Raw genomic sequence first — 26,872 nt, forward strand, 5'->3', positions numbered from 1 at the left:
AAGTTTAAAAATTTAAAAATGTTCAAAATTTTGCCATATTTCCATTTTCTTTCATAAATAAATGGAAGTCTTATCAAAGAAATTTTAGCACTAACGTGAAGTACAATATGTCACGCAAAATAGTTTTAGAATCGCGAAGATCCATTGAAGCATTCCAGAGTTATTACCTCATAAAGGGACAGTGGTCAGAATTGTAAAAATTGTCCTGGTCATTAATGTACAAACCAGCCTTGGGGGTAAAGGGGTTAACTACAAACTGAAAATAAAGATTAAAAAACAACCATAAGTTGGATTTCATCAACCAAGGTATCATTTTATTCAGTATAACGGCACCGACTTGCACTGTGAGTAGGTCAGGTTCATACTGCGTTTACAGCAGCCTGTTCAACGCAGTGTTGACGAACTGCGTTAATGCTATAGCATAATGCAATCATGTTATGCTATACCGCTAGCGCAGATGCTTCATCTGCGCTAGCGGTGACGGACCCTCAGATGCTGCAGCCCGCGTCCGAGGGTCTGTCACTGAATGACGGCACATCGCTAGTGCATGCTGATTATGGCATGCGTTGGCAATGCGCCCAATAATAGGGGTTAATGGCAGTGTTAACGGACTGCGTTACACCACGTTATGCCGCGGTGTAACGCTGTACGTCTAACGGACAGCCATAACGCTGTGTGACCCCGGCATTACTGTGCACAATCCTGCTGACAGGTTCTCTTTAACAAAGTTAGAGACAGTTAAGGTACTGTCACACTTAGCGATGTACCAGCGATCCCGACCAGCGATATGACGCGGTCAGGATCGCTGGTACATCGCTAAGTGGTCGCTAGTGAGCTGCCACATAGGCAGATCTCACTAGCGACATCGCTGGGGACGGGGATCTCTACTTACCTGTCACACTAGGCGATCCTGTGTCCTCCCGCCCGGCTCCACGCGTCGCTCGTCCTCACAGCAGGAAGCGCCGCAGGAAGCTGACGACGAGAAACAGGCCTGAACGTTCTCGCGCGATCAGCGATAACCAGCGGGGGAGCCGGTCGTAGGTAAGTATCAGACATAGCGATATCGCTAGCAATATCGCTATAACGTCACAAGTTATAGCGATATTGCTAGCGATATCTCTTAGTGTGACATGCCCTTTAGGCTAGAGACTCCCATCCATATCTTTGCCATTGATAAGACACCATTGGCTCAAAATGTTATTAAGTTTGTCTTTGAGGAGTTCCTCCTCAAGGTGCGTTCCTTGCACCAGGAACTACTTTCATGTTATGTTAAGAATAATCTTCCTGCGGGACTGGTGTTGGGGTTCCCCTGGTTACAGAAGCATAATCCTGCTATAGACTGGGGATCTCATTATATTGTTTTAAATGGGGTCCTCATTGTTCCAATGGTTGTCTTTCTGCTGTTTTGGTGTCTGCCATTAGTCCGGAGGTTATTCCGAAGTACCTGAAGGACATTGGGGACGTGTTCTCCGAAAAAGAGGCTGAGGTCTTGCCACCACATTGTCCTTACGATTGTACCATTAATCTTATTCTGGGTTCTAAATTGCCCAAAGTCCGTTTGTACAATCTTTCTGGCCCGGAACGTACCGCTATGAAAAACTGTATCTCTGATAGTCTATGCAAAGGTCACATCCATCCCTCTGTCTCACCTGTGGCCACTGGATTCTTTTTTGTCAAAAAAAGATGGTGGTTTACGCCCGTGCCTCGATTTCCAGGAACTAAATAAAATTACGGTGAGAAATACCTACCCTCTCCCACTCATTCCTTATCTCTATAACCAATTGTCTGGGGCTAAGTGGTTTTCCAAACTTGATCTCAGGGGAGCATATAACCTTATCCACATTCAGGAAAGGGATGAGTGGAAAACGGTATTTCTCACCTCCGAGGGTCTGTTTCAAAATTTGGTCATGCCCTTCGGTCTCACGAACGCACCCGCGCTGTTCAGAACTTCATGAATGATATTTTTTCTGATTTTATCGGGTGCTTTATGGTTGTATACCTGGATGATATCCTTGTTTTCTCACCTGACAAGGAATACCACATTGGTCATTTACATGCTGTTCTTCACAGGTTACGGGGAAATTCTCTGTTCACTAAACCCAAGAAATGTTTGTTTTGTGTGCAGGAGCTTTCCTTTCTGCCAATGGGTTTCTGATGGATCTCGGAAAGGTACAGGCCATTGTTTATTGGGTGCAACCCAGAGACCTCAAGGGTCTGCAGTGTTTTCTGTGTTTCGCCAATTATTATCGAAAATGTATCAAGGGGTTTTCTCAGGTGGTCAAGCCACTCACCGATCTCACTTGCAAGGGGGCTGATCTCAAAGTCTGGTCACCCTTGGTGGTTGAAGCATTCCCTACTTTAAAGAAGTGCTTTATGTCTGCTCCTGTATTGGTTCAGCCCGATCCATCAGAACCGTTCAATGTAGATGTGGACACATCGGAGGTGGGAGTGGGGGCGGTGTTGTCTCAGAGACCCGTTACTTTGACCAATTTAAGACCATGTGCCTTTTTCTCCGGGAAGTTTTCTTCTGCAGAGAAGAACTATGATGTTGGTAACTGGGAGTTATTGCCCATAAAATTGGCTTTTGAAGAATGAAGGCATTTTTGGAGGGGATGGTTCATCAGATCAAGGTGATTACGGACCACAATAACTTGTCTAACATTGAATCTGCCATGTGGCTAACTCCTAGACAGGCTAGGTGGTCGCTTTTTTTCTCTCGTTTTAATTTTTCCATCTCTTTTCGCCCTGGTTCCAAGTATGTCAAAGTGGAAGCCTTATCTCACAGTTTTGATCCGATATCACTCCCGAACCTCTTTCCTCCATTCTTCAGCACGGGGTGGTTGCTGCTGGGGTATCCTCTGAATTGTAGTGTGAAATTCGGGAGGCTCAGTCTCTTGATCCTCCATCTTTGCCTGATAATAAGCTCTTTGTCCCGGTTCAGTATCGGTTGAGGGTTTTCCGGAAGTTCCACAATTCTGCTCTCAGTGGGCACCCGGGGATCTCGGCCACCTGGAATGCCATTGCTTGGCTGTTTTGGTGGTCCTCCATGACCTCTTATGTCGGTAGGTTTGTGTCTGCTTGTGATACCTGTGCTAAGAGCTCCCATAACCAGCCGGCCAGGCAATTGGTGCCATTGCCAATTCCAGATAGATCTTGGACTCATTTTTCCATGGACTTTATCAATGATCTCCCTCCTTCCAATGGCAAAACTGTTATCTGGGTAGTGGTTGACAGATTCAGTAAACTGGCGCATTTTGTACCTTTGACAGGATTGCCTAATGCAGAAACACTATCTAAGTTGTTTGTTGAGCACGTTGTACGGCTGCATGGCGTGCCTTTGAGTGTGGTTTCTGAAAGAGGGGTACAATTTGTGTCCAAATTTTGGAGGGCATTTTGTAAAAGATTGGGTATTTGCTTGACCTTCTTCTCTGCCTACCATTCCGAGACCAATGGTCAGACGGAGAGGACCAATCAATCAATTGAGCAGATTTTGCGGTGTCTTGCTACGTCTCAGCAGGATGATTGGTGTTCCTCATTGCCTGTGGCTGAGTTTGCATTTAACAATCGGATTAACCAGTCCACTGGCACCTCTCCGTTCTTCTGTAACTATGGTTTTCACCCCCATTTTGGCGAATTTTCTAGGCTGGATTCAGGATGTCCAGCGGCTGATACGTCAGTTCAACGATTTGGGAAGGTGTGGAGGGAGGTCCAGGAGAACATTTGGGAGGCTCAGGGCAAACATAAACATTTTGCTGATAAGTGACGGTCTGTAGGACCTATGTTCCTGGTGGGAGATAAAGTGTGGCTGTCTACCAAGAACATTCGTCTAAAAGTTCCTTCTGCTAAGCTAGGTCCCGTTTATTGGTCCTTATGAGATCATTTCGCTTACACCTTCCTTCATCACTTCAGATCCCCCAATGTGTTCCATAAGTCCCTTTTTAAGTCACTTGTATCATCCTCTGCTGGGCCCCGATCCCCTCCGCCTCCTGTCTCTGTGGGTGGTCAGACCGAAGTGGGGTTACGGTCCTGAGGATCGATCTTGGGTCCCGGCGTGATCTGATCATGCTGATTGATTGGTTAGGGTGTTTCATACATGTTATCCTGGGAAGCCTGGGGGCTCCAGTGGCCCCCCTTGAGAGGAGGGTACTGTCATGAGCCCAACGTGGCCTGACAATTGTGCATCGGGGAGTCAAAGTTTAGTTCACGGTCACACACTCGGTCCTTCTTAGGCGGCACGCACGAGCCCAGAGCATTTGGCAGCTTGCTTAGAGGGGAACAACGAGCACACAGTACGTCTCTGTTCAGTCTCTACGGGAGGCAGCGGGGATGCTGGAGCACAGGCCTGCGCTGCTACGGTGCTCAAGGGACGGAGCACTCACCTCTCCCTGCTGTGAGCTGTCAGTTCCCACCAAGTCTGCCTGTTTCCGCGTGCGCTTTTGCTTTTTAGGCTCTGACACGCCCCCTGCTGCCAAGTGCAAAGGTTGATCTGTGTCATGATCCAGACTGGGTTTTGAGTCCTGTCTTTCCATGTTCCCGGTCTGGTCATTTCAGGGGTTAACTTTTCTCAGCCTCAGTCTGGTTTCAGGTTTGCTATTTAGCTCCGCTGCATCTTGCAGGCAGTGTCAGCTATAGTTCTGCCTTCGGCGTGTGTATCTGACTCTGGTATATCCTAATTATTCCTGCTGTGATCCCTGACTTGCCCCATGTCTGTTTAATCCCTCTGTCTGTCCTGACTCGGTGTTCCCTGTAATTTTGTTGACTCCCTGGTTTTGACTTGGCTTGCATTCGGTCCTGCTTCTGTCTTTGTCTTATCCGCTTCCGACCGTTGCTGACCCTCTGTCTTGTTTCTGACCACGTGTACTGCTGTGACCTCTAGTACTTCTGCTCCTGGCTGTTTCTGACTCGGCTTGTTGGACCACTCTTTCGCCATCTGGTGGTGCTTATGTTGCTGCTCATTGTTGCTACGCTGTGTGTACAACCTTGCTTCCCTCACCAGCACCCCCTGGTGGAGGTTGCGCTATACTGCACTACAGTAGCATGACAGTAAGATATTAAAATCTGACCTTGACATTACTATATTGCATAACTATCTGGATAAGATATCTCAATGGGCGAACACTTGGCAAATGAGGCCTAATATAGATAAATGTAGAGTAATGCACTTAGGAAGATATAATCATATTACTGCATATACATTAAATAGGAGTATACTCAGGACTACAGAACAGGAAAAGGACTTGGGTATTCTGATTACAAGTAAGCTGAGCAGCAGTACACAATGTCAAGCAGCAACCGCAAAAGCAAACAAGATTTTAGGGTGTATAAAGAGAGAGATAAATTCCCGCGATCCCAACGTATTGTTACCCCTCTACAAATCACATGTAAGGCCTCATCTAGAATATGGGATGAAGTTTTGGGTTCCACATTTAAAAAAGGATATTCAGAAATCAGTGTCAGTTCAAAGGCGGGCAACTAGATTTTTACAAGGGATGGAATGCATCTCATATGATGAGAGGCTGAAAAGGTTGGGCTTGTTTAGCTTAATAAAAGACGCCTCAGAGGGGATCTCATTTATATGTATACATATACAGTTGTGGCCAAAAGTATTGACACCCCTGCAATTCTGTCAGATAATACTCAGTTTCTTCCTGAAAATGATAGCAAACACAAATTCTTTGGTATTATTATCTTCATTTAATTTGTCTTAAATGAAAAAACACAAAAAGAATTGTCCTAAAGCCAAATTGGATATAATTCCACACCAAACATAAAAAGAGGGTGGACAAATGTATTGGCATTGTTCGAAAAATCATGTGATGCTTCTCTAATTTGTGTAATTAACAGCACCTGTAACTTACCTGTGGCACCTAACAGGTGTTGGCAATAACTAAATCACACTTGCAGCCAGTTGACATGGATTAAAGTTGACTCAACCTCTGTCCTGTGTCCTTGTGTGTACCACATTGAGCATGGAGAAAAGAAAGAAGACCAAAGAACTGTCTGAGGACTTGAGAAACCAAATTGTGAGGAAGCATGAGCAATCTCAAGGCTACAAGTCCATCTCCAAAGACCTGAATGTTCCTGTGTCTACCGTGCGCAGTGTCATCAAGAAGTTTAAAGCCCATGGCACTGTGGCCAGCCTCCCTAGATGTCGACGGAAAAGAAAAATTGACAAGAGATTTCAACGCAAGATTGTGCGGATGTTGGATAAAGAACCTTGACTAACATCCAAACAAGTTCAAGCTGCCCTGCAGTCCGAGGGTACAACAGTGTCAACCCGTACTATCCGTCGGCGTCTGAAAGAAAAGGGACTGTATGGTAGGAGACCCAGGAAGACCCCACTTCTTACCCCAAGACATAAAAAAGCCAGGCTGGAATTTGCCAAAACTTACCTGAAAAAGCCTAAAACGTTTTGGAAGAATGTTCTCTGGTCAGATGAGACAAAAGTAGAGCTTTTTGGGCAAAGGCATCAACATAGAGTTTACAGGAGAAAAAAAGAGGCATTCAAAGAAAAAAAACACGGTCCCTACAGTCAAACATGGCAGAGGTTCCCTGATGTTTTGGGGTTGCTTTGCTGCCTCTGGCACTGGACTGCTTGACCGTGTGCATGACATTATGAAGTCTGAAGACTACCAACAAATTTTGCAGCATAATGTAGGGCCCAGTGTGAGAAAGCTGGGTCTCCCTCAGAGGTCATGGGTCTTCCAGCAGGACAATGACCCAAAACACACTTCAAAAAGTACTAGAAAATGGTTTGAGAGAAAGCACTGGAGACTTCTAAGGTGGCCAGCAATGAGTCCAGACCTGAATCCCATAGAACACCTGTGGAGAGATCTAAAAATGGCAGTTTGGAGAAGGCACCCTTCAAATATCAGGGACCTGGAGCAGTTTGCCAAAGAAGAATGGTCTAAAATTCCAGCAGAGCATTGTAAGAAACTCATTGATGGTTACCGGAAGCGGTTGGTTGCAGTTATTTTGGCTAAAGGTTGTGCAACCAAGTATTAGGCTGAGAGTGCCAATACTTTTGTCTGGCCCATTTTTGGAGTTTTGTGTGAAATGATCAATGTTTTGCTTTTTGCTTCATTCTCTTTTGTGTTTTTTCATTTAAGACAAATTAAATGAAGATAATACCAAAGAATGTGTTTGCAATCATTTTCAGGAAGAAACTGAGTATTATCTGACAGAATTGCAGGGGTGTCAATACTTTTGGCCACAACTGTATGTGTGGTCAGTACAAAGGACTTGCACATGACTTATTCCTTCCAAGGACCATACTAAGGACCAGGGGACACTCATTACGGGTGGAAGAAAATTTGCATACGGAATCCTATGACCTATTAGTAGCAAGGTCAAAACTCAATATACACTGCTCAAAAAAATAAAGAGAACACTCAAATAACACATCTTAGATCTAAATGAATGAAATATTCTCATTGAATACTTTGCTCTGTTCTGTTCAAATTTGAATGTGCTGTCAACATAATCACACAAAAATCATCAATGGAAATCAAATTTTTGAACCAATGGAAGCCTGGATTTGGAGAGACCACCAAAATTAAAGTGGAAACAAGTCAAAATGATGCTCAGTATTGTGTGTGGCCTCCACGACCTCCCTACAACGCCTGGGCATGCTCCTGATGAGGTTGCGGATGTTCTCCTGAGGGAACTCCTCCCAGACCTGGACTAATGCATCCGTCAACTCCTGGACAGTCTGTGGTGCAACATGACATTGGTGGATGGAGCAAGACATGCTGTCCCAGATGTGCTCAATCGAATTTAGGTCTGGGGAACGGGCAGGCCAGTCCATAGCTTCAATGCCTTCATCTTGCAGGAACTGCTGACACACTCCACCCACATGAGGTCTGGCATTGTCCTGCATTAGGAGGAACCCAGGGCCAACCGCACCAGCATATGGTCTCAGAAGGGGTTTGAGGATCTCATCTCAGTACCTAATGGCAGTCAGGCTACCTTTAGCGAGCACATGGAGGGCTGTGTGGCCCTCCAAAGAACTGCCACCCCACACCATAACTGACCCACTGCCAATCCGGTCATGCTGAAGGATGTTGCAGGCAGCAGATCGCTCTTCACGGCGTCTCCAGACTCTGTCACATGTGCTGAGTGTGAACCTGCTGCCTGCAACATCCTTCAGCGTGATGGGTTTGGCAGTGGGTCACTAATGGTGTGCGGTGGCATTTCTTTGGAGGGCCACACAGCCCTCCATTTGCTTGCCAGAGGTCACCTGACTGCCAATAGGTACCGAGATGAGATCCTCAGACCCCTTGTGAGACCATATGCTGGTGCGGTTGGCCCTGGGTTCCTCCTAATGCAGAACAATGCCAGACCTTATGTGGCTGGAGTGTGTCAGCAGTTCCTGCAAGATGAAGGCATTGGAGCTATGGACTAGCCTGCCCGCTCCCCAGACCTGAATCCAACTGAGCACATCTGGGACAGCATGTCTCGCTCCATCCAACGTCACGTTGCACCACAGACTGTCCAAGAGTTGACGGATGCTTTAGTCCAGGTCTGGGAGGAGATCCCTCAGGAGAACATCCACAACCTCATCAGGAGCATGCCCAGGCGTTGTAGGGAGGTCATACAGGCACGTGGAGGCCACACTCAATACTGAGCATCATTTTGACTTGTTTCCACTTTAATTTTAGGGGTCTCTCCAAATGCAGGCCTCAATTGGTTCATAAAATTGATTTCCAATGATGATTTTCGTGTGATTATGTTGACAGCACTCTCAACTTTGTACAGAACAAAGTATTCAATGAGAATATTTAATTCATTTAGATCTAGGATGTGTTATTTGAGTGTTCCCTTTATTTTTTTTTGAGCAGTGTGTAAGATCACAACAAAATCACAGGCATGAATAAGCCCATTATACTTCCAAGTACATTAAACCAAAATTAATCTTTATTAAATATTTCAATAAAATAACAAAACGAATCAGAGTGTTGCAGATAAAGTGCATGGATGTACAGCATACCAATACCAGAATATTTGTAAACAGTACCAAATAGTGACTTTGTGTAGTATATGTAATATAGCTAGCCTAGTCCTACCTACTCCACAGTCTGACTACCCTAACTGCAAAGAATACTCTCCTATTTCGCTGTCGCAATCGCCTTTTTGTACCTAGCATATATCAGTTGTCGGCTCTTTTTGAGAACACAGCTTGAAAATATGACAACTATCAGAGGAGCAGCATAATAAACAAACATAGCTCCCTTATCCACTGAGCAGGGCTGTGACATGAGAAAAAAGTAATCTTCTTGACTGGTGGTTTTTTTTTCTTCAACCTTAGCTCTGCTGCATGGGGTCAGTCACTGTCCCCTGATTTAACGCTGTCAGACTGACTGAGCAGAATGGGTGTACAAATAACCACAGAGCAAGCTGAAGCAGTAGAGGAAACCCAATGTGCTCAGTCAGCAAGAAGATTTAGTTTTTTCTCATTGCCTAGCCCTGTTCAGCAGCTGAGTTTGGTATGCATGTTCATGATGCTACTCTTCCATTAGTTGAGACACATCTCAAGCAGTATTTCTTTAGTTTGGAATTCATCGTCACATGTGACTATGACGGGTTGCACTTTGTATAAGAGCCAAGGGACATTTTTATCATATTTGTGACGAACCCCTTTAAGATAATGTAAACTGATCAGATTTCACAGCTTTGGCATATCTGAATGCTGCATCACCCCATGTACAATAAGGAAGCAAGTAGTCTGAAGGCTGCTACTAATTACCACCTGATCAGTAAAAGGGTTTGTCCAGGACTGATATACATAGCAAGTACTGGAAAACAGGACTAGTAAATATATATCACTCTAAGGGCATGTTCACATGATGTCTTTTTCAGGACTGGTCCCCCAGGAATCTGACAGAGAAAGAGTGCACTGCAATGAAAAACAACATTGATGTGCACAAAGACTCCAAAGACATACTGATAGGGAATTTAGATTGTGAGCCCCATCAGGGACAGTGATGATAATGTGTGCAAACTGTAAAGCGCTGCGGAATATGTTAGCGCTATATAAAAATAAAGATTATTATTATTATTATGTGCACATGTTCTGCCGTTTGTCACTTCTAGTACCCTTTCCAGGGTTCGAAGACCAGGACGCGGTAAAATAAGTAAGGTTTATTCTTTGGACGGCTTCTCCCGGGAAGCTGCAAGTGCTGTAAAATGAGAGCAGAGAGCAAAAGACGCCACCGTTTGGCCACATTCACACCTTCAATAATTGGTCAGTATTTTACCTCAGTATATGTAAACCAAAACCAAGAGAAACCCGTCACCACTTCTGTATTTATCACCCACTCCTGGTTTTGGCTTACAAATACTGAGGTAAAATACTGACCAAATACTGAATGTGTGCACGTGGTCTAAGAACGATGCCTAGGCCACCTCAGGAAAATGACCATTTCACGTCTATAAGACACCATGTGCCTTACAGATCACAAACCTGATAAATAATAAAGATCTCAAAATACACAATCTACCACAGGGACAGGGCTCCACTACTGCGGACGAGACCACCCAAAAGCCACCACCCTTCGGTGCACTACTCATCGATACAGACACACGTGACCAGGATGACGTCATACCTACCAGGAGCCCATACATTCTAGCATTTACCCTACCCCAATGTCGCCAGGCGCTCTGACGTCATCAGGAGGCGCCCTGCTGAGGTCGGATTTCGGCGCGGCTGCCTGTGAATGCGGAAGTCTTTCATTGAAGGTGATGAGACTTGGGTAAGAGACGTTTGATGAGTCGTGTCTAGTATACCACGTACGTGTGTTACTTTCACTATTGCCCGCCTATTCGGTAGCTGCAAAGACCACAACCTGTTGCTGCCATGTGTTACACAACTACAAATCCCAGCAGACCAGCTGGCGTATTATGCAGAGGCATTTGTGTAGCTCGTCCATGTTTCCTTTTGCACTTGCTTGTCTGCGGTGCCCTGTGCAGTAGCTGAGAGGCGCAGGTCCTCATTAGTCGGTGTGTGGTCAGCAATGGAGGATTAAGAACCTATAGAGCGTTCTGCATCCATTTCTTAGGATCTCTTCTTGCTGGCATGTCGTTGTAACCCCTCTGGTTTGCACTCAGTGCCTAAATCAGTATATGGTCTCTTGCTAGACTGATGTGTATCATTCACTTATTAGATCCATGGCCAGAGCAGATTCAGATTTACTGCTAGCAAATATTGAAAATCTTTTGTATGAGGACTAGCAGATACATTGAAAACTGTGTGACATTGTTTCTTAAAATATATACTGAAGAAACCTTGTACAACTTTTAACAATGCAAATAGTAGCATTTATCTTTTAAATGTGATCTCCTCTTTACCTGAAAACCAATGTTGCAGTGCCTTCAGTCTCAGGATGTGAGTCTCTTAGGCCTCTTTCACACGTCCTGATATTACTGGTACTTGAAAAAACAGTACCAGTGCTATATGCATGTCCCTATCATGTGCACCATCAATGTGGCACATAACCGCGTCTGTGGAAAAAGCAGTACAGTTAGCGCTTTTCCCAAGCACCACATGCTGAATCCAACTCTCGTCATTGTCGCCTGGTCTCCCTACAATCAGCAAGATCAGGTGACACTGATAGCAGTTTTAGGCCGGGATCACACATGCGAGAAACTCGGCTGAGTCTCGCATCTTAATACCCGGCACTCGGGAGCGGAGCGTGCGGCTGCATAGAAATACATGGAGCCGCACACTCCACTCACGAGTGCCGGGTATTAAGATGCGAGACTCAGCCGAGTTTCTCGCATGTGATCCCAGCCTCAGTCAGTGCATGCCGCCTGGGAATAGCCCTAACAACAAGTCTCATCACCATGGCCTGGTCTCCATGCAATCAGCGAGACCAGGCGACGCTGATGACAGTTGTAGTCAACAGAGTTGAGCAAATTTGTTCGGATTCGGTCGCTGAATCTGAATTTGCCATATTGGTACCCTATTCGTGCCTAATGTATGTTTATCGGTTCCGAAAATATTCAGTAATTTCTACTCCCATTGACTCTAATGATGTTCGGCTGTGTTTGACGAATATTACAAAAACAATATTCACTGCCGATCGTATTTGGAACTGAATCCGAACAAATTAGTTCAACTCTAGTCAACACCCGCCGTTTGTGTATCTCTTACGAAAAAAATACATTTTTTTAAAAAAATGACATGGAGTTCACCTTTAATTTTCCAAATCCTCTGAAGGAAAGCAGACAGCTGGGGACTGTTATTATTCTGGGAAGAGGCCAATAGCCATAAAGGTTCCCAGCCTATTAATAACAGCTCGCAGTTGTTTGTTTTGCCTTTACGGATTTAATAAAAAGGGTGTCCTAAAAAACGACGTGGGGTCCCCCCTATTTTTACTAACCAGAAAAGGCTAAACAGACAGCTGCAGGCTGATATTAATAGGTTGAGAAGGGCCCATGGATATTGGTCTCCTCCCAAACTTAGAACACCAGTCCTCAGCTGCCCCAGTATTGGCGCATCTAATGGATGATATTTTTAGGGAGGCTGATGGCTGGTGTTCTGAAAGAGGGTCAATATCCATGGCTCCTTACTAGCATATTAATATCAGCTCGTAGCTGTCTATTTAGCCCTTTTCTACTTAGCAAAAATGAAGGACCCCACGTCCTTTTTTTTTGGGGGGGGGGGGGGTGGGTGCCCCTTTTTACTAACCAGCAAAAGATATGCAGACAGCCGTGAGCTGTTATTAATAGACTGGGAACCTTTATGGCTATTGACCTCTTCCCAGAATAATAACAGCCCCCAGCTGTTTGCTTTCCCTAAGGCCTGTTTCACACTTACGTTTTTTCTGCCAGTTGCAATCCGTGAAAAAGGCGGAGAACGGATCCTTGTCCGTTGAGACACTAACGGGTGCCACCGGACCGTTGTTTTGACGGATCCGCCGAAGTCTGCATTATAAAGGAGCCTTGGGAAAAAGGAGAGAGAGAGAGAGAGACATTTTCGCTGATCCCGGAACGGCATGTCATGGTTAAAGTGTCTCCCGGAGTAAAGCTTCCGGGCATGCGCAATTCAAATTAGCGGACCATCAAACAAAAAAAACATTGCAGAGTCCGTCTCATGCGCCCGGGAGACGAAAACATTTTGACGGATCCGTCAAAAAACGGGTGGACCGGACGACCGTCAGTCAAGATCCATCGCTAATGTAAGTCTTTGGGGGGGAAAAAACGGATCCACCCCTTTTTTGGCGGATCCGTTTTTTTCAAAACTTGGCGAATTTTGACTGACGTCGAAAAACGGAAGTGTGAAACAGTCCTTAGCTGGTTAGGAAAACTAAGGGGGACCCCCACACCGTTTTTTTTTTTTTTTAAATTATGTAGTACGTACGATACACAGACGGTGGGTTCTCTTTACAACTGTCATCAGTGTCGCCTGGTCTTGCTGATCTCAGGGAGACAAGGGTACGATGATGAGACTTGTAATTCGTGCTATTCCCAGGCGGAATGTGCTGACTAAAACTGTCATTAGGGTCGCCTGGTCTCGCTGATTGCACTGTATAAAGGAGGAGCGTGAGATTCAGAAGGAGGCTGTGTAAAAAGCAGGACCATGAGTTGCAGGAGGAATAAGGCCCCTTAACTGCCGCCGTTAAAAGTCGTATTGGCAGTCGTTAAAGGGTTAATATTGTATTTAAAAAAAAAAAAATTATTTGTGTTGCAAAATGCAAATCGGTAGTGTTGAATGTATGATGTGAAATGTTTTTATATGCAATATAATCATTATAATTTGTTATAACTAACTACAGTTAGTTACTATGCCCAGGCAACGCCGGGCTCTTCTGCTATTAGAGGCATCTACATTTAAAACATTAGTATAAAAAAAGATTAGAATTAAAATGTGAGAATACAAGATGTAATATCAGACCCAGGGCATAAATAAGGACAGTTTTTATCAATGGTGACATAGAGGAAATTTAAAATCCATACAGTCAGATATGTCAGAGAAGGAGACATATCACCCTCACATCGAACATATGGGGAAGAGAGAAAAACTAAGTATGACAGAGAAAGAGCTAACACCTCCATTGGAGTAACGGTCCCCTGCAGTGAACATATAATTAAAACAGGAAATTTACAAAGCTGAGATTTGTTTATTCAGAGGAGAAGTGTGCTTCCAATGCATAAGCTTCCTCTGATTACAGAAAAACTGGATAATTGCAGTTTATCAAACATCTGTCTACCTAACATTCTAGCAGACTTAGCAGACTTATCACATCCCACCACCAGCCCCCACATTAGCTCATCAAGGGGATATATAAGAAATAAGCAGTGTTTGGGTTATTGGTCATTCTGGAAGTCATAGTTCACTGTGACAGGGGTCCATTTTCCCAATCAGATTGCTTACCTCCTTGTAGCGCCAAGCAATTTCCCATGACATTAATTTTCTTTTGTTATTTCTTTTTATTTTATGTAATTGTATTTATTGTATTGTTTTGCTCCCATTTTGTATCATCTTTGTGATTTTTTTTTTTAATAAACGCTGCCTACTTTTCTGGAATAAATATATAGAATTTAATAGCTCTGTTCCTCTTGCTCTATAAACTGCACCCCTGAAGCCTTATGCTACCTGTAACAGGTGGCCAATCAGCTTGTCTAAATGATTGGTGGTGACAGCTAGTAGTAGTTCCTATTTTTTTTTTTTTTGTTATTCCTTAGTTGGCAGTGACCTTACCATGGTGTATGTGTACTGCATATACAGCTCTGGCAAAAATTAAGAGACCACTGCACAGTTTTATAAAAATCAGCTTCTCTACATGTCTGACAGCCATACCATTCCAGTGTCAGTTGAATTCCAACAAGAGCACACCTCATTCTACTTAATGTGCTTCTGGTTAGTTGATTACCTGAACCAAATCTTATTTAACGAAGGAAAGTATAAAAAACCCTGCTGTGGTGTTCACAATCCTCTTGCAATAGAACAAGCTGGATGGCAAAACAATTGTCAGTAATATCCCAAAAGTAATAGGAATGAAAAATTAACTTTTAACCATGCCAAAGGAATTGAAAAGAAAAGTCTTGAGTGAGGAAAAGAAGGGCTCAATTCTGGCTTTCCTAGCAGAGGGATACAGTGAGCGTCATGTTGCCCCCATCCTTAAAATTTCTAAGACTGCAGTCCATTACAACAAGGTCAATCAGCAGACATTGGGGACAACAAAGCTACAGATCAGCAGAGGGTGAAAACGACTCTCCACTGATCGGGATAACCGTCATCTTATTCCAATGTCACTCAGCAACCGCAAGATGACATCAAGTGACCTACAAAAGGAATGGCAGCTGGGGTGAAATGCACAGCAAGAACAGTTTGTAACAGGCTCCTAGAGGCAGGGCTCAAGTCATGTAAAGCTAGAAAAAAGCCTTTCATCAATGAGAAGCAAAGGAGAGCCAGGCTGAAGTTTGCTAAAGACCATAAGGATTGGACCATAGAGGACTGGAGTAAGGTAATCTTCGCTGATGAGTCTAATTTTCAGCTTTGCCCAACACCTGGTCGTCTAATGGTTAGACGGAGACCTGGAGAGGTGTACAAGCCCACAGTGTCTTGCACCCACTGTGAAATTTGGTGAAGGATCAGTGATGATCTGGGGATGCTTCAGCAAGGCTGGAATTGGGCAGGTTGATCTTTGCGAAGGATGTATGAATCAAGCCGTATACAAGGTTATCCTAGAAAAATAGTTAATTCCTTCTGTTCAGGCAATGTTACCCAACTCTGAGGACTGGTTTTTCCTGCTGGACAATGCGCCATGCCACAAAGCTAGGTCAATCAATGTGTGGATGAAGGACCACCACATCAAATCCCTGTCATGGGCAGCCTAATCTCCAGACCTGAACCCCACTGAAAACCTCTGGAATGTAATCAAGAGGAAGATGGATAATCACAAGCCATCAAACAAAGAACTGCTTAAATTTTTGTACCAGAAGTGGCCTAAGGTCACCCAAAAGCAGTATGAAAAACTGGTGGAAAGCATGCCAAGACTCATGAAAGCTGTGATTTAAAAATCATGGTCATTCCACAATATTGATTTCTGGACTCTTCCTGAGTTAAAACATTAGTATTGTTTCTAAATGATTATGAACTTGTTTTCTTAGCATTATTTGAGCTCTGCAAGCAATGCATTTTTTTTTTGTTCTTTTGACCATTTCTAATTTTCTGAAAATAAATACAAAATTTAGTGCTTGGAAATTTGAAGACATGTCAGTAGTTTATAGAATAAAAGAGCAATTTACATTTTACTCAAAAATATACCTATAAAGAGAAAAATCAGACAAACTGAAAATTTTGCAGTGGTTTCTTAATTTTTGCCAGAGCATATATATACAGTACAGACCAAAAGTTTGGACACAAACACAAAGTAATGATGGCCACTCCTTTTTCTTAGCTGCTTTTTTCTTTCCATAATACAAATTCTAACAGTCTATTCAGCAGGACTATCACCTGTGTATCCACCAGACTTCTGCACAACACAACTGATGGTCCCAACCCCATTTATAAGGCAAGAAATCCCACTTATTAAACCTGACAGGGCACCCCTGTGAAGTGAAGACCATTTCCGGTGACTACCTCTTGAAGCTCATCAAGAGAATGCCAAGAGTGTGCAAAGCAGTAATCAAAGCAAAAGGTGGCTACTTCGAAGAACCTAGAATATAAGATATATTTTCAGTTGTTTCACACTTTTTTGTTAATTATATAATTCCACATGTGTTAATTCATAGTTTTGATGCCTTCAGAGTGAATCTACAATTTTCACAGTCATGAAAATAAAGAAAACTCTTTGAATGAGAAGGTGTGTCCAAACTTTTGGTCTGTACTGCATATATATGTGTGTGTGTGTGTGTGTGTGTGTGTATATATATATATATATATATATATATATATGTGTATATACACTCACTGGCCACTTTATTAGGTACACCATGCTAGTAACGGGTTGGACCCCCTTTTGCCTTCAGAACTGCCTCAAATCTTCGTGGCAGAGATTCAACAAGGTGCTGGAAGCATTCCTCAGAGATTTTGGACCATATTGACATGATGGCATCACACAGTTGGCGCAGATTTGTCGGCTGCACATCCCTGATGCGAATCTCCCGTTCCACCACATCCCAAAGATGCTCTATTGGATTGAGATCTGGTGACTGAGGAGGCCATTTGAGTACAGTGAACTCATTGTCATGTTCAAGAAACCAATCTGAGATGATTCGAGCTTTATGACATGGCGCATTATCCTGCTGAAAGTAGCCATCAGATGTTGGGTACATTGTGGTCATAAAGGGATGGACATGGTCAGCAACAATACTCAGGTAGGCTGTGGCGTTGCAACGATGCTCAATTGGTACCAAGGGGCCCAAAGAGTGCCAAGAAAAAATTCCCCACACCATGACACCACCACCAGCCTGAACCGTTGATACAAGGCTGGATGGATCCATGCTTTCATGTTGTTTACGCCAAATTCTGACCCTACCATCCGAATGTCGCAGCAGAAATCGAGACTCATCAGACCAGGCAACGTTTTTCCAATCTTCTACTGTCCAATTTCGATGAGCTTGTGCAAATTGTAGCCTCAGTTTCCTGTTCTTAGCTGAGAGGAGTGGTACCCAGTGTGGTCTTCTGCTGCTGTAGCCCATCTGCCTCAAAGTTCGACGCACTGTGCGTTCAGAGATGCTCTTCTGCCTACCTTGGTTGTAACGGGTGGCAATTTGAGTCACTGTTGCCTTTCTATCAGCTCGAACCAGTATGCCCATTCTCCTCTGACCTCTGGCATCAACAAGGCATTTCCGGCCACAGAACTGCCGCTCACTGGATTTTTTTTCTTTTTCGGACCATTCTCTGTAAACCCTAGAGATGGTTGTGCGTGAAAATCCCAGTAGATCAGCAGTTTCTGAAATACTCAGACCAGCCCTTCTGGCACCAACAATCATGCCACGTTCAAAGGCACTCAAATCACCTTTCTTCCCCATACTGATGCTCGGTTTGAACTGCAGGAGATTGTCTTGACCATGTCTACATGCCTAAATGCACTGAGTTGCCGCCATGTGATTGGCTGATTAGAAATTAAGTCTTAACACACAGTTGGACAGGTGTACCTAATAAAGTGGCCAGTGAGTGTGTATATATATATATGTGTGTGTATATATATATATATATTGTACACAAAAAAACCCAGTGGCATAGACGGCGCCAATTGGTGGGATACCAATAATCCCACACCAGGGAAAAAGAACACCCGCTCATCAAAGACGTGTGAGGAGGAAGGGAGAGCAGCTAAGTGAATATAATAAAATATATTTCACTTTATTAAACAATTCATTATCAAAAGGTACAATGTATAGAGTAACAATAAATATAAGCATCAGAAGACCATAGCAAGATAATCCAAATGAACCACAAGGGAGTAGCAGTGCCCTATCGTACATGCAAACAGCGTGAGATCATAGGGTTAAATAAAAAAGCTAGTGCCTGACTTGCTTCATGCATATATGAGAGCTCCAAGCAGCGGTCCATAAAGGAAGTAAAGCATGGCCAAAACCGTCCATGAAAAGTATAGGACCAGAAGGCAGAAAACTCACCAAAATCTGTGGGACACTGCAGGCAGTCCTAGGCCGGGTATGGAACGCCATAATGAATTTTTAATAAAGTGGTATATTTTATTCACCTAGTTACTCTCTCTTCCTCCTCACACACATGTATGTGCGTTGGAATTGGAGGTGTATATACCATATGCTCATTGTGAGTTCCCCAATAACTGGCCTAACCATGGCATCGTCCATCACTTGTCAGCCAATTGCGTAATTGTCCTGACAATTGTAGGCAGCAAAGCTACTTTCCCCTGACAAACTGGTGACAGCGATGGGATCTGCGTTTTTCATCTGTACCCAAGTGGTAACAGTGGTTGGATCTGCATGACCCGCCTGGCTGATATCCTTGACATATTGGTGACAGCGGCATGACCTGTGTGATCTCCCCGATGTCATGTGTGACAAAATGGTAACGGTGGTAAAATTCGTGTGTTATCCTTTACACGTGGTAACTGGAAAAATTCCAAAATATCTCTCTCCCTCTCCCCTCCTCTCACAATACTGAATTATGCACGTTTTGGGTAGCTTCCACAGAAGAGTCTTGACAGGGCAGATGGATAAAGGGAGCGATAGGCAATGGAGAACATACCTAAATTGGGCAGCTGTGTTGGCACTCGCGGCCCTGCTGTCCCGCGGCTCACTGAAAACAATAGGATACAGTTGCAATGCTCAGCACAGCCATTACTTAGTAAATAGCATGCAATTATACAGAGCAGTGAAAACAATGAAGAGGCTGCAGCTCTCGCAAGTGCCACAACCCCTTCAAGCTAATAGGCTTGAAGTGGTCTCTTAGACCAGATGAGACTAATGTTACTTTTTTAAATGCTGGAGAGAGTTCCACTTTAACGTACAATTGTTCATGAGCAATATTTAAAAACTTTCCTAAATAAGACTTTTATCTTTTAGATTTGTTTTATCATGTCTTGGATTCGTGATAAGGAGCTTTCTCTGATAGAACGCTTATGTGCAAATGTCCTTAAGGTAGGCCAGCCATTCACTGTATATGCCTGTACACATGCAATGCCAAACTAAACTTAATAGTATTTCTCTCCTTTGTTAAACAGGCTGGCCCAATGCCCAAACATGTTGCATTTATCATGGATGGAAACCGAAGATATGCCCAAAAATGCCACGTGGAGCGACAAGAGGGCCATTCACAGGGATTTGAAAAGCTTGCCGAGGTCAGAGGTTCCTATAAATGAACCTTGTGAATTTGTATTGTATAGGCCTAGGCACAGCATAATTCGATTCATACATGCTGGGGTATACATAGTTATATCCTTGGGGGTTTTTATTACTAGCTTGTACAGTAAAAGTTATTGTGGGCCATAATACCTACTGTTCTACACACGTTGTATAACAGCTTTAACATTTCATTTCATGAATTGATGTTGGTGCTTGATTTTTTTTTTTTTTTTTGGTAGGACTTTATTTTTGTTCACCATTGTTAATGTGGATCTGTCACCAGGGCTGTGAAGTCAGTAAGCCAAACCTCCGACTCCTCAATTTCCATGACACCGACTCCGACACCCTCATACATGGCCAATGTTTAAGTGATACGATTACTGTAGTAAAATGGTAACATCAGTCTTTTAATCATTATTATGATACAATAATCAAGCCATTTAGAGCATAAAATATATTTATTGGAATACAACTTTAGAGCAAAAAAACTTTTGCACATTTACAATTTATTATACACTATGCAGTAAGTGGGGAAAAACAGTTTTCAACAAAAATGTACTAAACATTTGTGCAGTCTATGAATTTGTTCTGAGAAATAGTATCGCCTCCATGAGATCCTCCTTCATAAATGACCTCTAATCTGAACTAATTATTTGAAGGCTAGAGAACAACCTCTCTACACTAACTTGGGTTGGTGGCAAAGCAGTATCCGCATGGGCAACATCTCTAACAATTTCAGGGTGTAAAGAAATTGCACAGTCAGTTTTGATGAACGATTGAACTCTTCTACTTCTTTGTGAGCAAGTGAAAACTGTTACTGAAATATGGTCAATCTGTTTTCTATAGGAGTGGAATCTTTTATTCAGTCGCCATGACAGCACCACGAGAGAGGGGATTCGCCCTTCGGGGACGGGAAACCTACAGACATAAAAAGGGCGGCCCTCTCTCCCGCCTCAGTTGGTTTCCTGTCCCTGACAGGGGATCCCTTCAGACATACCTTGAGGATCCGGATGGAGGCCCAGGCCTGGCGGTCGACTCAGGCAGCGGGGGTCCCCTGCCTCGGCCTGTCCAGAGCTGTGGAAGTGCCGCACGGCAGGGGCACTGTTGGTGCAGGTGGAAGGGGCCTCCAGGGGGAGAGCCCCGAGGGGGGTGGGGCGTTCTTCCCTTTGGCGGGGGGGGCACGGGCCCAGGTGCGTCCGCGCTATCGCCGGGCGTCTGCTTCCACTGGAGAGTGTGGCCGACGGCGGGCTGGTGACATGGCCTGGGCGCGCCGCGTGACGCGCCGGTCGTGTGCTACAGGCCGGGGCTCTGACGTCACAAGTGTGCACCTCTGGGGGAGCTGAGCGGCAGCGGCGTGCTCGGGCACAGTGTTTCCGGGGCCGTGCACGCCGACCGGGGAGGGGCGTCTCGCCACCCCGGCCGGGGGTGCGGTCAGGGGAAGGGGAGTAAGCCGGGCGCCAGGGGTACTCGGCTGGCCGGATGGACGACACCTGCATGCCCCAGAGGGGGCGGTACTTAAGGGCTCAGTTCAGAGTGGGATCTGCTTCTGGCCCTGTGTCATCCCATAATGCAGGAGCAGCCAGAGCCTCGAGGAGACGCAGCCTCTGTCTTCAGAGAAACCGGAGCAGCGTTCTAGTAGCAGCGGCCGTTCTGAGAAACATAGGTCTACTCAGAAGGCGAGACCTGAGAAGTCCACGAGCCGTAAGGGGTTGGTGGCTCCGATGGACCCCCCACAGAACCCGGTACTGCGCTGTTATTAGGCAGGGTAAGTCAGCTACGAGAAAGTTCACCGGGGTGATTCTCTGTTCCCCTTATGTTCCATCTCTCCCATTCTACCAGGGGAAAAAGTGCTCGGGGAAAAGCAAGCATAGAAAGTGTGCCGAATGTGGAGTCCCCCTCCCGGATGGTCAGGGAAGGAAGCTCTGCAGACCCTGCATTGATCGCCTGGTCTCGGAAGAGACAGCTGATTTTTCCTCCAGTATAAGGGAGATAGTCAGACAAGAAGTCAGGGGTTCAGTTAGATCCCTTTCTCCAAGAGGGTCTAGAGAAAAGTCCCCTAGATCCATGGTTCTGGCATACGATAGTGATTCGCAGGAGCTAAAATCAGACTCATCATCTTCCTCGTCGTCTGAAGCCAGATCGGGTCAGTCCTGTTTCCCACTGGAGCAAGTCAATCAGTTGGTGAAGGCGGTAAATACTACAATGGGGATTGAGGTGACCCCAACAGAAAAGTCAGTACAGGACTCTATGTTTCAGAGTTTGGACCGGAAAAGTCGAAGGTCATTCCCTCTGATAGATAAAGTGAGTGCCCATATCACAAGGGAATGGAAAAAACCTCAGAGGAAGGGCTCCCTACCTCCGGCTTTTAAAAGAAGGTATCCGTTTGATGAAACAGCGTCAGCCTCATGGCACAAAGCCCCAAGATTGGACGCGGCTATAGCGAAAGCATGTAAAAAGACTTCCCTACCCTTCAAAGATCTTGGTAGCTTAAAGGACCCTCTGGATAGGAAGGCTGATGCGTTTCTCAAGGGAACCTGGGAGACATCAGCTGGAGCCCTACGGCCAGCAATTGCGGCCACATGCACCGCCAGGTCCTTAGCGGTTTGGTTGGATCAGCTGGAAGAACAGATCAGGGATAAAGTCCAAAGGCAGGACATCCTTTCCTCCCTCTCGACAGCTCAGGGGGCAGCGGCCTTCCTCTCTGATGCGTCGGTGGACTTAGTGAAATTAGCAGCCAGATCCGCGGCCCTATCCAATGCCGCTCGTAGGGCCTTGTGGCTTAAATGCTGGCCAGGGGATATGCAGGCCAGATCTAAATTATGTGGTATCCCATGTGAAGGGGTCTACTTGTTTGGAAAAGTTCTGGATGAGCTGTTAGGAAAGGCCGGCGACAGCAAGAAGCGCTTCCCATATTTAGGAAGACCGCCTTACAGAAGAGACTCCTACAGAAGATGGTTTGATCGTAGGAGAACATTCAGAGATAGACCCAGATACGACACCAGGAGAAGAGGTAGGGGGTATATGTTTAATACCCCTCGAGACCGTAATGATCCCAAATGACTGACGGACCAGGCGGGAGGGAGGTTGTTATCCTTCTACCCAGCCTGGTTGCGTATTTCAAATAGTCCTTGGATACGGAGCATCATCAGAGCAGGACTGAGGTTCGAGTTCCAGCAGACTCCGTGTGAGAAATTTATTCTGACTCCCATTCGTTCTTCATCCACAGAACAGATGGCGTTGGAGGTGGAAATCTACGATCTTCTCCAGAAAGGTGTTTTGGTTAAAGTTCCTGACCTACAAAGAGGTAAGAGGTTTTACTCCCCCCTCGTTCTAGTCAAAAAGCCAGATGTCTCTTATCATACCATTATTAATCTCAGAAGCCTTAATAAATTAATTAAAATCTACTCTTTCAAAATGGAGTCTGTAAAATCGGCGATTAAACTGCTATTCGGTGGATGCTTTATGGTAGTCCTAGACCTTAAAGACGCGTATTATCATGTCCCGATACAAGCATATCATCAGCAATTTTTAAGGGTGGCCATCTCACTGGGGGGAAAAATAAGCCATTTTCATTACAGAGCACTTCCCTTCGAGGTGGCGGTGGCACCCCGAGTCTTTACGAAGTTAATGGCGGAGGTTATGGCCCACCTGCACGAACAGGACATTCTCGTAATTCCTTATCTGGACAATCTCCTAATTGTGGGGAATTCGGAGCCTCACTGTGCCTCCCAGTTAAGGAAAGTAATATCCAGCCTTCAAAACCTAGGTTGGATTATTAACCTTAAAAAGTCACGACTGTAGCCCCTGAAAGTGCAACAGTTCCTCGGCCTTACCCTAGATTCTGATATACAGGAATGTCGGTTACCAGAGTCTAAAGTCTTAAAAACCCAACATCAGATACGTAGGGTAATAGATAATCCATCAATTTCCCTTAGAGGAGCTATGTCACTTTTGGGCTCACTTACAGCGTGTATACCAGCAGTACTTTGGGCCCAACTCCACACAAGAACCCTGCAGTGGGACATCTTACACAACACCCGTCGGTTAGAGGGTTGCCTCGAGAGTAGAGTCACCTTATCTAACGCTACCATTCAGTCCCTACAGTGGAGGTCACTGAGTTCAAATCTGCGTAGAGGTGTTCCTTGGGTAAACCATATCTCCCAAATTCTAACTACGGATGCTAGCCTCAGGGGCTGGGGGGCTCATATGGGGGATAACTGGGTCCAGGGAGCGTGGTCTCCGTCCAAACAGAGATTTTCCTCTAACCTTAAAGAACTGCTAGCGGTAGAACGGGCAGTAAACTCTTTCCTTATGTCCCTACAGGGCGAACACGTCAGACTATTCTCAGACAACCAGGTAACGGTAGCCTACATTAACCACCAGGGTGGAACACGGTCCAGGCCCTTAATGGATGTAGCGAATCGTATTGTCCAGATCGCCAAGCTTCACCTCCTATCCCTCACAGCTCTACATATAAAAGGGAAACAAAATCTAACAGCCGATTTCCTAAGCCGCAACAAGCTCAAACAAGGAGAGTGGACGCTAAAAAAGGCCGTCTTCGGGCAGATCGCACACAGGTGGGGGCTTCCAGAGATAGAACAGTCAACTCCCCTTATTCTGTTCCCTGGATCCCAGAGAGAACCCGTACACAGTGGACGCTTTCCTGATTCCGTGGACCTTCGGCTTGGCATATGCCTTCCCCCCGCTGAATCTGATTCCATTGGTGCTAAGGAAAATCCGAGAAGACAGGGCCCATGTTATCTTAGTAACCCCATTCTGGCCCAGGAGGTCATGGTTTCCTTGGCTGAGGAAGATGTCTGTATCACAGCCATGGATTCTCCCCGAGCTCCCGGACCTTCTATCCCAGGGTCCAGTTTATCACCCACGAGTCTCCAACTTACATCTAGCGGTATGGAGTTTGAGGAGATGCTGCTAAAGAAGAGGGGGTTTTCCCAAGGTCTAGTCAACACCCTCTTAAAAAGTAGGAAAGCCTCCACAACAAATATCTATGCCAGGGTTGGGAGGAGGTTTTTGGCAGTGTCGGGGTCGGAGGTCGGTCAGAAAATCCGCGTTGATCAGATACTGGAATTCCTTCAGAAGGGGTTGGAGATGGGCCTAGCCACAAATACTCTCAGAGTCCAGGTCTCGGCGCTAGGGGCTTTTTACAACTGCAACTTAGCAAGCAATTACTGGGTGGCGAGATTCATTAAAGCAGCAGCAAGATCCAGACCCATTATTAAAGATAGGCTGGTCCCATGGGACCTCAACTTAGTTTTATCAGCACTCACAGAACCTCCCTTTGAGCCTATTGATTCTGTTCCCATAAAGATCCTGTCATTCAAAACTGCCCTGTTGGTTGCCCTAACGTCAGCCAGGAGGGTTAGCGATCTTCAAGCCCTCTCTAGGATACCTCCATACACCCAGTTCGCAGAGGATAGGGTCACCTTAAAACCAGACCCCTTATACCTACCCAAAGTCGCCTCGAAATTCCACAGGCTTCAAGAAATAGTCCTCCCGTCCTTCTACCCGAACCCCTCTAACCTGACTGAGCAGAAGCTCCATTCCCTTGATGTGAGACGGTGCCTTCATAGTTACATTTCTGCCACGGAGCCATGGAAAAGGGATAATGCCCTATTTGTATTTTTTCAGGGAGCTAGGAAAGGACTTTGAGTGTCCAAAAACACCCTTGCTAGGTGGATTAGGGAGGCTATCTATTTTGCTTTTACAGCAGGTGGGCTGGAGATTCCGGAAGACATAAGAGCGCACTCTACTCGGGCCATGGCAACATCCTGGGCAGAGAGATCGGAAGTATCCATCAAGGACATATGTAAGGCAGCCACGTGGTCCACTCCATCCACGTTTTTTAGCCACTATAGTATAGATTTAGGTGGGTCCGCCGACCTCACTTTCGGGAGAAAGGTGCTTGAGGCAGCTATCCCTCCCTAGAGTTCTCTTCATCTCTGCAAATCTCTCGTGGTGCTGTCATGGCGACTGAATAAATGCTCAGCTACTTACCGGTAACGGTGTTTTTCAGGAGCCTATGACAGCACCTTCACATTCCCTCCCTCTGCTTTTACGTCTGGGATCAGCACCTTTACTTCTGGTTAAAAAATTTTTGTCACGGGAATAAAGTATACTTGGCTTTACTCTACATATATGAATTGCTACTAACCAGGGAGGTGCTCTCATGCTCTATAATCCAACTGAAGCGGAGAGAGGGCCCCCCTTTTTATGTCTGTAGGTTTTCTGTCCCCGAAGGGCGGGTCCCCTCTCTCGTGGTGCTGTCATGGGCTCCTGAAAAACACCGCTACCGGTAAGTAGCTGGGCATTTTCCCTGCAGCAACGCTTTGCCTGCTCAATGTCATCCAAATACTTTTCAAAATCAAACTCCTCATCTCGTGAGGATGAAGAAACAGCAGCAATGGCAGGACCCGAGTCCTCTTGCTCTTGGCCGTCCTGTAGCCCACTCATCCTAACTGCTACCTCAGAGCTTCTTTTCCTTTTAGTAAGCTGTTCACCATCCTGTGATATACGATGACTTGGGTCCACATAAACAGCTGCCAGAACAATTTTATTTTCTAATAGCAGTGTCTCTCTCCGTTTCATTGAAGCAGCAATGCCATCTGCGATTAAACCTCCTCTTTGGGACAGGCAAAACAACACGTTCTTCCACTCCTTTATGAAAATGCCAGGAGTTAAATCCTCAGCTTGTAACTTTTTAGTCACTGTAAATGGGTGATGAAGCAATTCCTTCAATTCAGCCACCTGTGTCCATTGACCTTCATGTAGTGTTACCTGAGGGTTGACCATATCTAGAAGGAATTGTTTCAGCTCAAGCAATCACTCTATCGTTAAAGTGAACTTGTCACCCCTTTTTTTTTGCCTACCAGCTAAAAACATCAGTTAATTTGGTGTCAGCTAAGCATTCCACAACTATTTCTGAAACCCCCTGACTCACCATGTATTACTCATAAAAACCTTTTTCATTTGTCCTGCAATGTATGGTAATCTGTTCGGTCCTGTCTGATGGGCGTTGCCTTTGTTCCCTCACTCCACCCCTCCGCGGCTTGCTGTATGCATTCTTTGCCAT

The 26,872-nt window shown here is 45.2% G+C and overlaps 1 protein-coding gene across 3 annotated transcripts in view; it reads left to right on the forward strand.

Annotated features, from left to right (window-relative positions):
• Positions 1-10,609: 10,609 nt before the first annotated feature.
• DHDDS (dehydrodolichyl diphosphate synthase subunit) overlaps positions 10,610-26,872 on the forward strand; it is a 98,937-nt gene continuing 82,674 nt past the window's right edge. For 2 of the 3 annotated variants that reach the window (XM_073563739.1, XM_073563755.1), the window contains exons 1-3: positions 10,610-10,751; positions 19,504-19,578; positions 19,662-19,778. In XM_073563739.1, the coding sequence (XP_073419840.1) occupies positions 10,716-10,751; positions 19,504-19,578; positions 19,662-19,778 (228 nt within the window). In that variant the 5' untranslated portion in view covers positions 10,610-10,715. Of the gene's footprint in view, positions 10,789-19,503; positions 19,579-19,661; positions 19,779-26,872 lie in introns of all 3 variants that reach the window. The other variant, XM_073563747.1, reaches the window with a different exon arrangement.

This window comes from Dendrobates tinctorius, unplaced genomic scaffold (assembly GCF_039654945.1).
Source record: "Dendrobates tinctorius isolate UK_male_01 unplaced genomic scaffold, ASM3965494v1 ptg000015l, whole genome shotgun sequence".
NCBI lineage: Eukaryota > Metazoa > Chordata > Amphibia > Anura > Dendrobatidae > Dendrobates > Dendrobates tinctorius.